Here is a 17009-nt window from a genome sequence, read left to right on the forward strand (position 1 = left end):
CTTTATTTTCTTCTTCTTCCATATCACCCAGCCGCTCCTCATCCTCAACATACTGAGCATAATCCTTATCCCCTCTAGCAGGTTCATAATCCTCTGAGCACTCATCCTCACTACTCTCAGACTTAGTTTCCATGTTCAAATCCTCACAGTACTGCTTTGCTTGAAGTACATATATGTATACCAAGTCTTCTTCCCTTTAAGTCTCATAATGCTTGATCTCTTCCTCAGCTACCACTTTTCGCTTTCCTTTTCCCACATAATCAGGAACTGGACCTTGCTTGCCTGAGTTGGGATCTTAGGGTTTAGGGTCTAAGTGATCTAAATAGATGATTACCAACCTGATTTCAGGTGCCCAATAGCACATGGTTACGACATCGAAGTCTAAACCCAGCCCTGTCAGAGCATCATCTTCATTACCTATCCTATACCAGTAGTTAATCCGTCTCCCAACATAAGCAGGGTTTAACCCTCTGACCATAGAATCTACCTCCACAAGCGACATCTTGTCCTTGTCCACATTGTCATAATAGTTCACCTTTCCTCTAACATAGTGATTATCCCTTATGATTCCACCATGAAACATCTTCACTGTCAAAGAACAAAGTTAGAGCTGACAACCATTAACATAATGAGTTAACGTACATGAGCTGACAACCACTTTTTCCATAAACAACACAATAAAATTAAACACATCCTAAACACATGAACATCACAACCAATTTTCAATCAAAAAGGTAGAGTATTAAACATAAAAATATCCTATTACAGCTACCCAAATACGACCACATTCACTACTCTCATACTTTAATCCTAAACCAACAACCCCAATAAACACAACATGACAAAATCCAATAAACCATAAACCCAACCACCTGGATGCATTATATAAACCCAAATTCAATCCTCAGATGAAACCCATCTATTTTAAACCCAAAAATCATGAAACCCCTAAATCGAGAGCTTCAAAACCCTAAATTAAAAACCCTACATTGAAACCCCCAAATCATGAGCATCGAAACCCTAGCTTTGAAACCCTAACCCTAAACCTAAACTCTAAACCCCATATTAGGAGCTTCGAAACCCTCGATTGAAACCCCAATTCGGGAGGTTGGAAACGCTAATTCTCAATCTATGTCCATTTCCCCAGCCCATATGCCTGAATAACCAAAAAAAAAAAAACACTATGGATAAAACCATCAACCTCGAGACCATGAACTTACTATAATGGGTAATTTCATCTCCTCCATCTTCTATACGCGGTACCCACTCATCAATCTCATTCCCAGCCATTGAGGCCACACTTGGAACTTCAAATTTGGGATGCGTAATCTCGACGGGGAGCGTTAATGGAGATGTAATCGGTTTCAAATTCACCCCATAACCTATAATGGAGAGAGGGTTTACTCGTGAGGGGTGTAATGGCTTTTGATTTTAGAATTAGGGGGTCTGTAATAGATATTGATTTTAGATTTGGGGGGAAGGGTTTTTTGGAATCAGTGCTAATTGGAGGGAAAACGTTCACAAGGGCCATTTTCAGTATTTCTCTTTCTGACTAGTGCCATGTCAGCATTTGATGGAGTCCATGGACGACGCGAAGGGAATTGGATACGGGTGAGGAAAATTGGGACTTCAGGGGTATTGTTGATGAAATTCGAAGTTCAGGGACTAACATGAAGATTGGGTGAAACTTCAAGTAGGTACACTATGTCAAAAAATGCTTTATACCATACGTACCCCTCAGACGACAGAAGACGTTTTTTTCTGTTGTCTGATTTTTTTGAACGTCTTCAGACAACAGATTTAACTATTTATGTCGTCTAAATGGTATCAAAATCAACACCAATTCAACTTTTTCAAGTTTGTTATAATTTAGAAAATTCAGACAACAGATTCTGTTGTCTGAGTAAATGGAAAAATTATTTATCCTTATCTGGACAAAAAAATATTTTTGGTTGAACTAAAACTTAATGTGAACTAAATGCCTATACCCCGAGTTTTCTCAACACTCAGTCAAAAAAACAGAAACCTTCTTTCCTTCTCCCTGAGCTAGACCCCGAGCAACTTCAGCTCCCCTTTTGGTTCTTCTCCCCTAATCAGAGACATTCTTTCCCTTTCCCAATTATGGTTATTCTCTCCCTGATCTAGGTTTTCTACACAGAAGAGTCTCATCAACCTCTCCCCGATCTAGGTCAAGAAGACACTGTTGATGGAGTTCTTCGATTTCACGGTAAGTCTTATTCTTCGTCTTAGGGTTTCGACCTTGATTTGTGTTGGGTTTTAGTGCTTCCTTGGGATATTGATTTGGGGTTTTAGGGTTTCTTTGGGATATCGAATTGGTAACGATTTAGAGATGGGGTGATTGAAATAGAATTGGGTTTTATTCTAGTTTATGGATTTGGGGATGGTTTATGGTTCATTTCGATTTGGGATGGTTTATGGTTATTCAGAATCTAAGGCTCTAATTCCTCTCCAATAGTGCTCCTCCCTCTCAATCTTCAACCTCCATGACTCTATATCTGATGCCTAAGATTCAGTTCCTCGTTTTTTCTATTGGGTTTTCTAAAATTTTCTCTTCTTATTGATTGAGACATTGGGTATATGAAATCTATGTTTGGGTTTATTGATTGGATGTTTGGGTATATGAAATATATGTTTGGGTTTTCTGAAATTTTCTCTTCTTTCTCTCTCTCTCTCTCTCCATTTTTGATCTAACCCATCTCCGGTCCATTTCACAGAACGCAGCAACCTGCAAGGCTGTAACCAACAACCCATCTCCTGCATGTCTCCGAGCTCCGCCTCCAGCCTTTCAAGCCCCAGCGGCCACCACCGAACTCAGGGTTGGAGACTTGGAGCACTCCCGAGTCCCGAACACGGAACACAACGTGCAAGGCTGTAACCAGCAACCAGCATATCGTTCGATTCAGTGGTAAGTCTCCGACGGGATTTAATATCTAGTCTTGATAGTTGTTCGGATTGTGAAGATTCACCAATTATCATTTATTAGTTTTGTTTCATGACATAACTTGCCGAAGCCCTGGCTACCTCCTTCCTCTTTTTTCTGCAATTTTTCTTTTGTTTTGAGATGTTAGGGCTTTTTCTGCTAAGATATATGTGTTTCTGTCTTCTGTGAAATTGGAAAGGATTTCAGACAAATCAATTAGTTCTGTTTTAGTTTCTATTGATAATATTTGTGGATACCCAATTCAATAATCATGAAAAGTTTCAAGCTTTTGTGAGACCGGTATGATGGTTTTGATATTACGGTTTGTGTTTTGAATTGGAGTTTGAGGAGGTTGGAATGAAAAAGGCATACCAAAAGAAAGTGATTGAGAAAATTATAGCAGAAAGGGACTGTTTGATTGTCATGGCTACTGGAAGTGGCAAGTCTTTGTGGCAGGTATGTTGTACTGATTTGAGGGTTTGAGATGAATTTAGATAAGGCTGATGAAACTTTGACTTTTTTTATTCTAATGGGTCATTGAATTTGTAGCTAAATTTGCATATGGAAATGAAAAGTTGAGATTTTTGTTCTAATGGGTTACTGAATGTGTAGCTGAACTTGCATATGGAAATGAAAAGTTGAGATTTTTATTCTGATGGTAATTGAATTTGTTGGGTTGCAGTGAGGCAGATGTGTATCTTTTCGATGGTTGCATTACACCGTGGAAAGTCCCAAATGGGAAAGACCTCCTTTTTGTGAGACCTGATGCTGTGTTTGATGGGAAGAAACTGATCAGGTTGTTTCAGATTTGTGTGTGCCTTTTCTTTTCTACTTGGTTTTGAATTTTTAGAAATAATTTGGGTTCTTTTTGGTTTCAATTTTGAGTCTTGAGTGGCAATGAGCTTGAATCTAAAGGTACCTGTTGGGTTTCATCAAATACTAACTATATCTCTCTTCGGATAGTGGAGGAGTTCCACATTGTTTCCCACAGTTTGGACCCATCCCTATGCAGCCCAACGTAAAAGCAACTTTTAGATTCTTTTATTTTTCCTTTCTTCATTTTAAATGAAAAAAAAAAAAAAGAACAAATGTGAAGCATTAGTGTGCAGCAGCTCTGTAGGTATAATAATGTGGCCATATGTTTTAACAAACAGTGAAAATACTCTTATTTAGTAACTCAATATTCAATTATATTTCTAGCTTGAATATTCGTTAGTCATAACTATGAATGACTAATGGGATCAATAATAACATGTTTGCTTCCACGGGGTGGAGCAGGGCAGATCCTATTTTCCTAGGGGTCATGGATCTGATCAAGGGTCTTTCTGGAACAGACTAAAATATAAACACAAGAACTTAGCGTGCCGCAGCTCTGTAGGAGAATGTCCCAAGACATACTGGGGAACTATAGTAAATAATAGGTTGAGAATGATGTGGTAACTTTTGAGCATTGTTCTTAAATTAATGTGGCAACTTCTGCTTATGTTATGCTCATTATCTATTTCCTTTAAGCTTCATAGTTAGCACCATCATGAGCGTCATTCACTTCATATAGTTCCTGGCACATCACGTAAAGCTTTCTCTATGCTTGTTTTTCTTTTTGTTATCTTCTGGCAAGTTAAGTATCTTATGTATTTCAATTATAGCATTTCAGAAACTCTCTGAACCTTATGTCCATATGAGGTGCAAACGCTTGAATATGTGACTCAAAGATCATCAAAGAAAAAATTCCTTGCAAAAGGCCATTTTTCTTGTAGTGTAAAGGTAAAATTGATTTGTTGTTGATTATGGTTTAATTGTTTGAGTTCGGATTTGAATTGGGTATGTGAGATTATGATTGATTAGTGTGGTTTTGTGGGGTTGTGCTACTTTTTCTTGTGCAGGAATTTGATGGGGTATATGGACCAGCATGGCACTGCATTGTAGGAATAAATTTTGGGTCTTTTGTGACACACTCAGTAAGTGGCTTTATGTATTTCTCAATGGATCAAAAGTTGTACATCCTCTTGTTTAAGACCATAGTACAAAGAGCAGACTGAAAGTTTTTCAATCATTTTTAGCATAGGAAGAAGAAGTTATGGAAAAGCTTTAAAAATAAGTTGTAATTCTTTCTGGCTTGTACAGTGTTTAATGCAGCAGGAAAAAGCTGAAAACTTGATCCTTTGTAACTATGTAAAAGACATTTACTTGGTTGGTTGAAGTTGTGGGGCTTGGTAAATGTCTGATTCAGAAATCCTTTCTGCTAGTTCTGTAAGCCCATATGCATCTGTCACTTCTCATTACATATAATATAATCCTTATAAGTCTTTTTTTTGCTTTTCTGTGACTTTTTTCTTTCTTTTGGCTTGATCAATATTTATTGCCCTCTGGCCTTGTTTGGCTTTAAGCTTTAGTATTCATAGGATGATGGGATCAATTCACCTCAGAAGAGAATGAGAATGCTCAGTAAATGAGATAATATGAAAGACTTGAAGTGCAGGTATTATGTGATGTTCCGGCTTGAAGTGCAGGTATTATGTGATGTTCCTTTCTTGGTTATCTTTTTGATATATGAAAGACTGTTGTCACCCCCAAACCTAATGGCTTGATGTGTTATTCTTGAACTAGTTTCTCAATGAATTTTGTTCCAGGGGTTGGCTGTTGTTGCAATATTGAGGCACTTTAGATACCCTTGCAGGTAAATCATGTTCTGAACAAATGTTAGTTTCTGTCCAACTAATATTACTTATTGCTTGCTTTAATTTTCTTCCGAGTGTTGAAGTTATTTTAGCATTTCTTTTGTTTCATTTCTATACATAGTGTTCCATATTGTTAATGATGGTAGTGAGTAATTATATAGCCTTGCAGGTAATGTGGTATTTTTATCAAGCTGATTGTCTGGTCTGTTATTATAGGTTCATTTAGCACCTGGAAGCAAATTTAATTTTCAAAAATATATCAAAAGATCATTAGAAGATGACTTTAAAGTCTGCGCAGACTTAGAAGTTCCTTCAGATGATGGCAAAAAGAAGAAAGCCATAACATCAATCGGAATATTAACAGCAGCACTTCTGCTTCTGCTTTTGGTTGCAGGTATTATGTAGAGTAAGGGCTACATAGGAGGAAAGATCGCTGCAGATAAAGGTTTGAAGCATGTTAAAGTCTAGTGTGGTCAAAGTCGTAACTAGTATCTTTTATCTCCTAAGATTCAAGTTTTGCCTTGTCCACAATGTCTAAATAGTTCAACTGTTGTCTTTATGAACAAGAGATAAGCTTAATACTTTATCTTAATTGACATGGAAGCAGAGCTCAGAGAAATGGATTTGCAGACATGATTTTTTACTTTAAAACAGATATTGAAATGGTTGTAACTATGAATTGTATTTTGGATGATGTTGATGCAATGAAACGTAGGCATCATTTTGAATGCTGATTTTAGTCCAATTTTATGGTTTTGATGATTGTAAATGAATGATGTCGAAATGGTTGAAAGGCAACATATGTATATATATGCAGGTTTCACAATTTATGTTGTATCAAGAAAATAGAAACAACATAAACAAATGATCATCTGTTGTTTCTACCACGTTCAAACAATAGAAAAGTAGAGTGCAACGAGCTCTCAGACAACAGAACTAGGTGGTTGATATGTTGTTTTTACCTACTTCAAACAACAGAAAAGTGGAGTTCAAAGAGCTCTCAGACAACAGAAGTAGGTGGTTCATATGTTGTTTCTACCTACTTCAAACAACATAAAAGTATATTTCTAATCATTCTCAAACAACAGAACATAACTAAAACAATGGTTTAAAGTCCAAACAAACAACAGAAAAATGAGATTGAATACTAATTCAAACAACAGAAATTTGGGTAAGACTATACTCCAAGTGACATTCAAACAACATAAAAAAACTAAAACTGTAGTTAGAAATCAAATCTAACCACAAGAATCACAATTATCTGTAGTCCAAAGAAATCTCAAACAACATAACTCACGATATAAATGTTGTTACATACGAAATCAGTCGACATATAACTGTCATTGTTCTTTAAATCAGACGACAGAAACAACATAAATATGTAGTGGTATGGTGTTTCAGATGACAGAAAGACCCCGATTATTCAATATTAGGTACTTCAGACGACAGTACCTTAAACTGAATCTGTCGTCTGAGTGCATTATCAACGACGGAGAATATCTGTCGTCTGAGTGGCTAAGAGACGGCAGCCACCTAGACGACAGATTTTTACTTCATCAGACGACAGATATGGTCTGTCGTCTGAAGACTTTTTTGGCATAGTGGTAAATAGGAATTAATCCTTTGATTAATCTTGTTTTGAGCCATTTGAACCACGTCAGAACTTAATGATCAAATTGACGCATTGACTAACGGTTGGACTGGACTAATCAGATTCACAAGCATAAAGGTGTTACTGATGAAATTGAAACATCAGGGACTAATATGATTTTCGGTATAAAGTTCAGGGTGGTAAACTAGATTTAGTCCTTTTTAATTTTTATATTTAATTAAATAAACATAAGATCTTAAAATAAAAAATAAAAAATTGGGCCCAATTAACTTGGGTCTTGTGCTGTCGCCCAGGTTGCATCTGTTGAGATTTATGTAACTATTGTTCTTTAATGAATTGAAGTCTGGTTGAACTATTTTTGTATTTGAGAAAGAAAAAAAATTGTAATTCATGCCATTCTTGATATCTACAGTGAGTTTGAATATAAAATGTTATATCTTTAAGGTCACTGGCTTGGTACATAGAAGGTAATAATGACATCAAGGCATCTTCTTAGGAAAAATATTCAGTTCGTTATCTATGCAACTATGCTTTACAATTTCATATCATTTGCCAACTTAAGATATAAGCTAAAATTTCCAATTTGTAATACTAGATTCTATCCATGTCAATATTCAATTGCATGTATTCAAGAAAATTTGGTAATATATGAATTACAAGATTACAACTACAAATGTGGAGTGCTTTGTCCAAATAGTTAAATATCCACTCCATCATTCATTCATTTTGATGTGCTGAGAAATATGGCCTTTAGCCGCAGCAGCTGTAACGTCCCGTATCTTAATTTACCCGTTTACTAATCATCTGGACGGTAAACAACAACTATTGTCACTTTTTACTTTGTTTCGATACTTTTAGTGGCCCTAAAAGTTGACTTTTTGCTCGGGTCAAAATTTGAGAAAATGTTCTTCATGAAAGTTGTAGATGACGTTAAATCGAGCGCGTGCATATATGGTACGTATAATCAGAGTTCGTATACGAAAGTTATGAATGAAATAAGAAAGTTACTGTTCATGATAAATTGGGTATAAATTTGAGATTTTTACTGTGGTAGGTTTCCAAATCCAGAAACCCACCTTTCTCTCTCTCTCCCCCGAGCTCTCCCTCTTTCCCTTTCAGTTTCCGTTTTCTCCTCTTCGATTCGCCGCCGTCCGGCCACCTGACGGCGTGTCACCGGGCAATATAGGACCGCCTCCTTCCGCTGCACACGCCAGTGGTAGTAAATCACGGTGTTTTGGCCGGAAAAGTGTGAATCGACGATTTGAAGTTTACTGTAGCAGTTGGAGTTTTTCCGGCGATTCTTCTGATTCCGGCCATCTCCGGCCACCAAACTAAGTCCATTGGGAACGCCTCAGGCCAATTGCCTTTCCCCTCAAGTTTCATGCCTCACTTTGCAGTGTAGAGGGAGAATCAAGCAAAGATCTGAATCTAGGGTTTTGAATTTTCTAGAAAAATTTCACCGGCCGATTTCGAGCACTTCAAGGTAAAATTGGAATTTGTTGTAGTTGAGATAAGTGTTGGGCTTGATGAGTAGATGTTGCTACTAGAATTTGGTGGCCATTAGAGGTGGTGGCAGGTGGCGCGTGAGCCCCACGCGCCGCCACTGTTGGTGACGTGCCGAGGCGCGTAGGGCTGTTTTCTGACTCCGATTTTTAGTCCATAAAATCCTATAAATATTGTAGAGTTTATATTTGAAGTTTGGTGAAGTTTGGTTGGTTATTGGAGAAGATTTAAGGAGTTGAGATTAAGGAAACAATTAGAAATTTGATTTCAATTATCAGAAAAATTATTTTGTTCTGTCTTGTGATTATTCACGAACGATTATTTTGTACAGGACGAGAGGAGGCCCCATTTGAGGAGGATTCCGACCGACGGCAAGATTAGCCGGTTATTGTGAGTGGACTTTTATTTCTTAAAGAATGATGCATGCATTTAATTTTTGAACTAGTGCTTTATTTAATTATCATATCACTTTTCGAGCATATGATTGTTTTCGGATTTTGATTCGATTTATCTCGTGGAATTACTTTCAATGATGATTTTCATGAAGTGATTATGATTTATTCCTGTTGTGAATTTCGGATATTAATTTTGTTATGCTCGGGTTCGAAATTAGGGTTTATGTTGTTTATCAACAAAGTATTTTTCCATGGTATTTATTTTAAAGTGGAATATTAGTTCATTATTGAACTTCCTTGCTTATTCATCATTGACCCGAGAATATTTTGGCGTGTGGGACACGCCGTTGATTTATTGTTATTTTTTTCTTATTTATTTATTGACTTTCGATTTTGGCATTGGGAATGCCTTGATGATGATTTTGGAATTGGTTTTGTTTCGATCTATGGAGATCATGTTTTATTATTATTTCTCTCCTATTTATTTTTGAACTTGAGATTATCTTGGCGTGTGGGATACGTCGTTGGAAATTCTTTTACTAGAGTTGGGGAAGCCTTATGTATTTATGGTTTTACTGGATTTTCGGATATGTTTTCTTGTGCCATACTTTGGGGTGATTTTTATCATGCTAGTATTGAGTCCGCCTTTGTGGCGACGTGATGGGATCACGGAAGCCTGTCTGCCTTTGTGGCGCTGGTTACTGTCTTTGTGACAGTAATACTAAAGCCCAATATCCTAATCGCCACACATAGTGGTGTAAGGGTATATACGGGAGTATATGGGAGTACTTTAGCCTGGGAGGCTATCACCCGAGCCTGGGAGGCTCACTCGTATGGCTATCATCTTCCCCTACTTATTATAGTATTTTTGACTAGCGGGGCTGACTTGTCTTTACGAGATTCTCAATTTTTAAAGATAAATATTTTTTACCATTGTTTCATGCATCGAGTTTTTAAATGAATAAATGTGGGAAAATATAAAATCCCGTTTATTTACAATTATTTATTTTTTGTCCACTCATGCTAACGTTTTTATGTACTTTCCCCTAGGCCATTCGGTTTCTAATGCCCAGTTTGCAATGTAGCTGTTCGGCTCTAGGAGTTGAGGCTTAGCACCATCGCTGCCATCTATCCTTCGTAGGTTACTTGCTAACCTACTTTGTTTATTGTTGTTCTTTGGTTCTAGACTGCTCTGATAACCATGAGATTGTTGTATTATTACTGTAACCTATAATTTGGTTGTATTTGAGTTACTCGGATAATCTTATTACTCTAAATTTTGGAGTTGTTCAGTTTTGGGGAGCAGGGTGGCTCCGAGAGGTTTTGAGAGTGATTGTTAGAAGTGTTATTTTGGTTAACAAGTTTTTGGGTTGTCCACTTTTAGGGGAGTTTCTGCCAAAATTTTGGTAGGATTTTCCCAATGAGTGGGCCCTGCAGGGCCACCTCGGTTTCTAGGGTGGATCTCGGGGTCCTGACAGCAGCATTGGGTACGACCAACCATCTGTGGCTTTTATTAGATCAATAGGAATGGTTGGCATTGTTTAGTGGCATATATGCTGTTGGTGACCAAAATTACAGTTTAGCAACACAATGAGATTTCATTCGTCGCCTTAAAGGGCTTGGGAAAGAAGAGAAGCACGAACAATTTAAATTTCATCACAAATTTTAACTTTCTCACGCGCGGGTTCACATAAATTGTATTGAAAATCTATGTTTTTAATTTTTTATAATTAAAGAATAATTATTTCTATACGTCGACCATTGGTTTTGCCAAGTGGTTTCGTATTACATAAAGATTTCTGGCATAAGAGTCGCCTTTCTTTCCCTTTTCTCCCCTTCTCCTTTGTAGGATCCTCACTGCGATCTTCAGCCTCCGTCCAGCGGCGAGTGACAACTCACTTACCAAACGATGCAAAGGAGGAAGGTGAACAAAATCTCAACACAGGGATTGTTTTTCTCAACACAAAATCAGCCTATGTCCACTAATTGTTTTTCTTCTAACAAGGAACATGTGAAGAAGTTGTTGACTTCTCAACAGAGGGAACTTGTGATTGTTTCTGAACATTTTATTCTTTTAATACAGAGAAACTTATTGTTTTTGCAAGGTTATGTGAACAAAATTGAATTTGATGCAAGGGATACGTTACAGCGGTTGCCCAATGGAGGAGTTTGTGTAAATTTTCAGTGTTAATTTTTCAGCGGTATTGGGAGTATTCAATGTCTAGTGATTTGACTCTGTAAAGTTTTATTGAACTATTGGTATTGAGACTAGTATTGTATTTGGTAGCTTGTACGTAACATTTTGGCTGTTGTATAATATAAAAGTATATTCGTTCCTGATATAAGAGTTGTATGTGGGCCTTTGGATAAGAAACCAGAAAGGATTTCTTGAATTCATATTGGTGCTAACGGTATTAGATGGCCATAGATCATAATATTAAAAAATAATAATAAAAACAAGTGATAATGTTCATTTTCAGAGGAAGAAGCGCGTGAAATTGTGAAGGGGAATTGTACCTTGGTTGCCACAGACAGCTTTTATGGTGCCCAACTGGGACCAAATCAAAATGGAGTCATTACAAATGGCGTTGGACATCAATTCTGTGGCTAAAGACAAAAAACCACAGTAGTCTGTCCCTAATAGTATCAATAGCCATGAAATAATGGTTGTGCATATAGGCCATATATCTAGTAGTGTCTACTCAATCAATAAAACAACTTAGAATTCAATCATATAATCTCCTGACAAAAAACACCTGAATCCAATGAATTAAACTAGACCCAAATCAATTTGATTCAAGAAACAACATGATACAAGAAAAGAACACAAACAAAGAGCAAGACACCTAACCCAATTTTCTCTTCTTCTGCCTCACCTCCATTTCTCATCGTTTTTTGTCTCTTCTTCACAACTTCTCCATTCTTCTTCTCTCTTTCCTGTCACTGAAAATCTCAGAATCTTCATTCATCCTCATCATAATCTTCAGTTAGCAATGTTGCCTCTGAATTTCAAAAGGTAAAGCCTCTTACCAACGTTTTTATCAAATCCTATTTTGGTTTGATTTTAGGGTTGGTTTTTATCAAAAATTAAATAGTTTGGTTTGGCTTTAGTTCCTTTTTGCGTTTTACCAATACTGATTCTAAATTAATTTCATCAATAGAAAATAAAATTTAGGATAATATTTGTGAAAGAACTCCAAATAAAGGTCTGATGCCTTTGTTTCATTTTTTGTCCTTTGGAAAAAAAAAATAGGACATGATTTTGTGATATTCCTTATAGTTAACTAAAGGTAGTATACTTTTATGCATAAAAATGATTTTTCAGGGACTTATTTATGTTGAAATATTGAATTTGTGTAATTGTTTATGATTGCTACTTTTGACCAAGAATGGGTACTCTTAGTTCTGGGGTATATATTCATGCACGTCTGGGTATAGGGTGTATTATACCTCTAGAGTATATATAACTCTAATCCATATAACTTACAGTCTTACACATCATATAAAACATATGGGAAAGAAGAAATTCACCATCAGTGTCAAAAATGAGGGAACTGAAAAACCAAAATCCACGTGGCCTAGTGATCTTATAGCTACATTTTGTGATATATGAGTGGCCAAAAGAAACATGTCTGGTACTCATTTTGATAAAAAAGGGATGGAAAAATGTTGTTAAAGCCTTTAATCACTTAACTGGAAGGGATTATGATAAAAAACAATTGAAAATCAAGTGGGATTCCCTTAAAATTGATTGGAAATTGTGGACATCACTATTGCATAAGGAAACTGGTATTGGATGAGACCCTGCTGAGAAGACTGTTGATGCACCTGCTAAATGGTGGCAAAGCGAATTCAGGTTTGTATTTTTATTGGTCTGCTTGTTTCTTTAATTTTCTTTAGTATGAATTTTTTTTTAGCTGTTATGTTAAAGGACAAGATTCCACAAGATCAGCAATCTAATTCATGTCATTGAAGGTTAGTTAGATGTACATATCCTAAGGATTCAATTGTACTTGATTGTAGGTTAAGGAATAGGATCTAAATGTATAGTCCTGTGTATAAGTGTGTAACTTGCTTCTGTGAATAATCAAGAAATATTCTTCACCATATTATGTTTCTCTTTATGGTACCAAAGCATTGATCTAAGAAATACTATGAAACACAAAACACCACCACAATCAAAACAACCATGCCTAACATCGAAGATACCAAGTTGAAGCTAGTCGAATCAGGCATGACTTCGACCCTTCAAAACTATGGGAAAACTCCAACCATCCACTTTACCTCCATCATTGGATCAGCCGGGCGTGGTTCTTGTGTCATGGCCTTTGATGGAAGACAACTACAACACATGGGCTCAATCCATGAGCATGGCCTTGATGATCAAAAACAAGAAAGGTTTTGTGGATGGATCTCTTAAAAGGCCAAATGAAGACATGACTAAAGAGCTGCAGCAATGGGAATGCTGCAATACTCTTGTTAAAACATGGATATTGGGATCAATGTCGAAAGAAATTTCTGGGAGTATCATTCACTGCAAGGACGCTCAACTTATGTGGCTTGAGTTACAAGAATGATTCTCTCAGACCTTTTCGTTCAACTTTTCCACATCGAGAATGAGATTCATGATTGTGAGCAAGGTAACAAGACTATGACCTCATACTATATGAAGCTCAAAAGTCTTTAAGATGAACGAGACGTGCTTTGTGAAATTCTTGCATGTAGCTGTGAAGCGGCCAAAGAGATTAAATCATACATGGAGACCCAGAAGACAATGAAGTTCCTCATAGGACTGAATGAGTCTTATGCCACGGATCACAGCAACACTCTTATGATTGATCCATTACTAGGTGTCAACAAGGCATATTCAATGGCCCTTTGCGATGAGAGTCAGGGAGAGGTCTCAAGTGGCAAAACCTTGGTACAACCAAAAGCAGCTGCATTTGTTGTGAAGAAAACAAATCATGAACTTGACCCTGAACAAGGTGAGACAAAATGTGGGAAGTGTAACAAAACAAACCACAACACCAAGAACTATCGTGCACATCTCAAGTGGACCTTTTGTAACTAGAAGGATCACACATATGAGTACTGTCGCAAGAGAAAAGCTGCAACAGAAGGAGCACAACACCGTTCAAAGGGGAATCATGTATCCTACATGAATGACAAAAGGGAGGTTGCATCCAACTTCCCTTTTTTCAAAAAAGAGTGTCAACAGATCCTGAGCATATTAAGCCAGAACAAAGCTTTTACAGCTAATCAAGTTGGTAATATTTCAAATAATGAAGAGCTGTCAGGTAAAGCTTTTTCATTCATTCAAAATGGAAAGGAGAACATTTGGATATTGGACAGTGGCACTAGTGATCACATTGTTTGTAGTCCTCCTCTCTTTACCCATTCAATCCCAGTAACCAATCGTTTTGTTAAATTGCTAGATGGTACTTCAGCTATAGTCACTGTTGTCAATTTTAATTTAGTACTCGCAAGTGCACGAATCAATTGTAGAATAAAGGTGCAAGCACGAGGTCATTCCCTCAAGGACTGATTGAAACAATTTTGTTATGACAAATGTGATATACTTAAGTGAAACAAACTGATTTTTTTTATAAGGTGGTTGAGTTTTAAACAGAAAATTTAAGAAAGAAAAACTAAAAGTAAAGACAACAATGAGCAATGAGATTCTTTAGAGTTTAAGAACAGATTATGAAGATGCTAAAGCATTGAATCCAACACCTAATACTTCTAACCTATTTCCCAGTTGATAACAATTGAATTCCCTTGATTTCATGCTAAAGATTTCCGTACATAAGCCTTATTGATCCCAGACATATGCCAAGTTATTCTAACCTATGAATTCCAACTTATTGATCCAGTATAGAACTCAAGTAGCCAAACTATAATTTACTCCACTTAATGATCAAGTTCAAGCAAACATGTTCAACTCCATTAAGCACAAAAGAACTAGGAAATCATGCAAACAAGAATATCGACTATGATCAAGCACTTGTATTGTCAATTCACAACTCTCTAATCACAAGATTGAATTATCTTTTGGCACCCTAGAAAACATCTACTCATTGATCAAGCATCATGTTCTCCAACCAAATAACTCATAAACAAAACCTAAGTCCTATTGATCCCGAGCAAAGATTTTGAATAAAAGTTATATTGAAACGGTGATTAAGAGTTTAACATAGAAATCAGAAATTCAATCACAAATCAACTAAACAAATAGAATAGTCATACTAGGGGCTTCATCTCAGCCCTAGCTTAGAATTTTAGCAATCGATAACTATGAAAAGCATGACTAGAATAAAAGAAAACATGAAACAAACAATGGAAGAATTGAGGAACTCGGGTCAGCGATGGTGAGAGCTTATCTTCTCCTTGTTCTCTGCAGAATATGCTGTGTCTTGCGTCTCTTGGAGTGCTAGGTTTTCTCCTTGTATATCTCTTTCCAAATCCTACTTGACTTGGGCTTCTTAGGTCTTCTAGTCCAACTTTGAACAGATTCCTTCTCTCCAAAGAAAACGCAAGGTTACTATAGTCAATGCAAGTAATTACTCCAAGTATGTCAAACACATTCAGTCTTGTTCCATTCGGGTGCTAAAAGCAACGGACTTGGGCCTCACAAGTTAGATTCCCAAAAGATATGCAAAATCCGTCAGAATCTTCCTTCTCGATCTAGGTTCACTTAAATCATCATAACTTCCTCCAGAAAAATGCGAATCCACTTCCGTAAAATTCCTCAGAAAGCTAACATCTGTATCTTTCCAATGGTATAAGGCTCGCCTGCTAGTTCCTTGTGAGAAGGTACAGTTTAATCCGTGAAGTTGACGCACAGCAGAGCCAATTCTGGACACTCAGGATAGCAAGCACCTTTTCAATCCAGCGTCTGACTTTAAGCTCCAAATCTTTCTTTTCTCCAATTTAACCTACAAAACACAAACACAAAGTAAATGACTCAAAATTGATAAGAACTAAGCCTAGAATCCTACATTTAAGGGTATAAAAATGTATGAAATTATGAACCTATCAAATACCCCCAAACTTAGATTTTGCTAGTCCTCGAGCAAACAAGAAAAGAAAAATAAATATGACTCAAAGCACGGACCTAATGTCTTCCAAACATCTTAGAGAACTTATGTTGCCCACAAGTATGGCCAGTCAAGATTGAAGCAATCACAATATCAAATTCAGAACTTCACTTAAAAGCTAATCTATTTTGATGACCATCATGCTCAAAATTTAGTGCAAGGACAATCAAACCAATGCAACAAAAGAAACCCAACCTCCTCATGTTTCAAACAAGTGTCAACTCAATTTCTCACAAGGATGCACTCAATTTCTCACAAGGATGCACTCAATTTCTTTTCTCTCATTATTTTCTGACTATAGCATAAGCTTATATTTCACTCAAGTTATATGTGAGGAATGATGTATAAAGGCAAACAAATAGCTCACATATGATAACAAGAAAGAAAAGCTTTTTCTGAATTTTTTTTTAAGTATGATCTCATGAAAGGAATGCCAAAACTCGGATGAAAGGCCAGTGACACCATATGCTCACCCCTCTACACAAGTCTCCACAAATCGAATGCACAACTTCAAAGATCAAAAAGGTCTTTATTTAGGGTTGTAATAGGGCCAAGGGTTATGGTTTAAAGAAAGAAATGATAGGAAATCACAAATATTCTAAAACCTAGTGGAGCATGTAGTGAAGTAAGAGATAAAAAATCTTTGAAGTCCTCAAGGTATAACGTCAAACTATTCGTGAAGTAGGACAAAGGCCGGATTCTTCATATTGGGCCTTCACTTCTAAACAAACTCCTTTTTCACTTAGGGAATCATATCCAAACTTTGTATTTATTTTTTAATGC

At 36.7% G+C, this 17009-nt stretch overlaps 1 protein-coding gene across 9 annotated transcripts; it reads left to right on the plus strand.

Annotated features, from left to right (window-relative positions):
• Positions 1-2019: 2019 nt before the first annotated feature.
• On the plus strand, positions 2020-6364 carry LOC133733746 (uncharacterized). 9 transcript variants are annotated; one of them, XR_009857873.1, is made up of 7 exons: positions 2020-2227; positions 2736-2926; positions 3284-3397; positions 3624-3737; positions 4596-5451; positions 5549-5618; positions 5836-6364. XR_009857873.1 is itself a non-coding variant. In XM_062161385.1 (4 exons), the coding sequence occupies exons 1-4, from the start codon at positions 2207-2209 to the stop codon at positions 4604-4606; spliced, it is 345 nt and encodes a 114-aa protein (XP_062017369.1). In that variant the 5' UTR covers positions 2020-2206; the 3' UTR covers positions 4607-4634. The 9 variants fall into 9 exon arrangements, 2 of the variants coding, with proteins under 2 accessions (XP_062017369.1, XP_062017368.1); XR_009857871.1 differs by having other exon boundaries at positions 6014-6364; XR_009857870.1 differs by having other exon boundaries at positions 5572-5618; positions 6014-6364.
• The last annotated feature ends 10645 nt before the right edge of the window (positions 6365-17009 follow it).

Source organism: Rosa rugosa, chromosome 2, assembly GCF_958449725.1.
Source record: "Rosa rugosa chromosome 2, drRosRugo1.1, whole genome shotgun sequence".
Lineage (NCBI taxonomy): Eukaryota > Viridiplantae > Streptophyta > Magnoliopsida > Rosales > Rosaceae > Rosa > Rosa rugosa.

What these genes read in the sequence shown, in the direction of transcription:
- LOC133733746 (XM_062161384.1), top strand. Translation starts at nt 2,207, where the DNA reads ATGGAGTTCTTCGATTTCACG. An exon ending in TGGAGTTCTTCGATTTCACG is followed by an intron (nt 2,228 to 2,735) that starts GTAAGTCTTATT and finishes TCCATTTCACAG; the next exon opens with AACGCAGCAACCTGCAAGGC. An exon ending in GCATATCGTTCGATTCAGTG is followed by an intron (nt 2,927 to 3,623) that starts GTAAGTCTCCGA and finishes GTTGGGTTGCAG; the next exon opens with TGAGGCAGATGTGTATCTTT.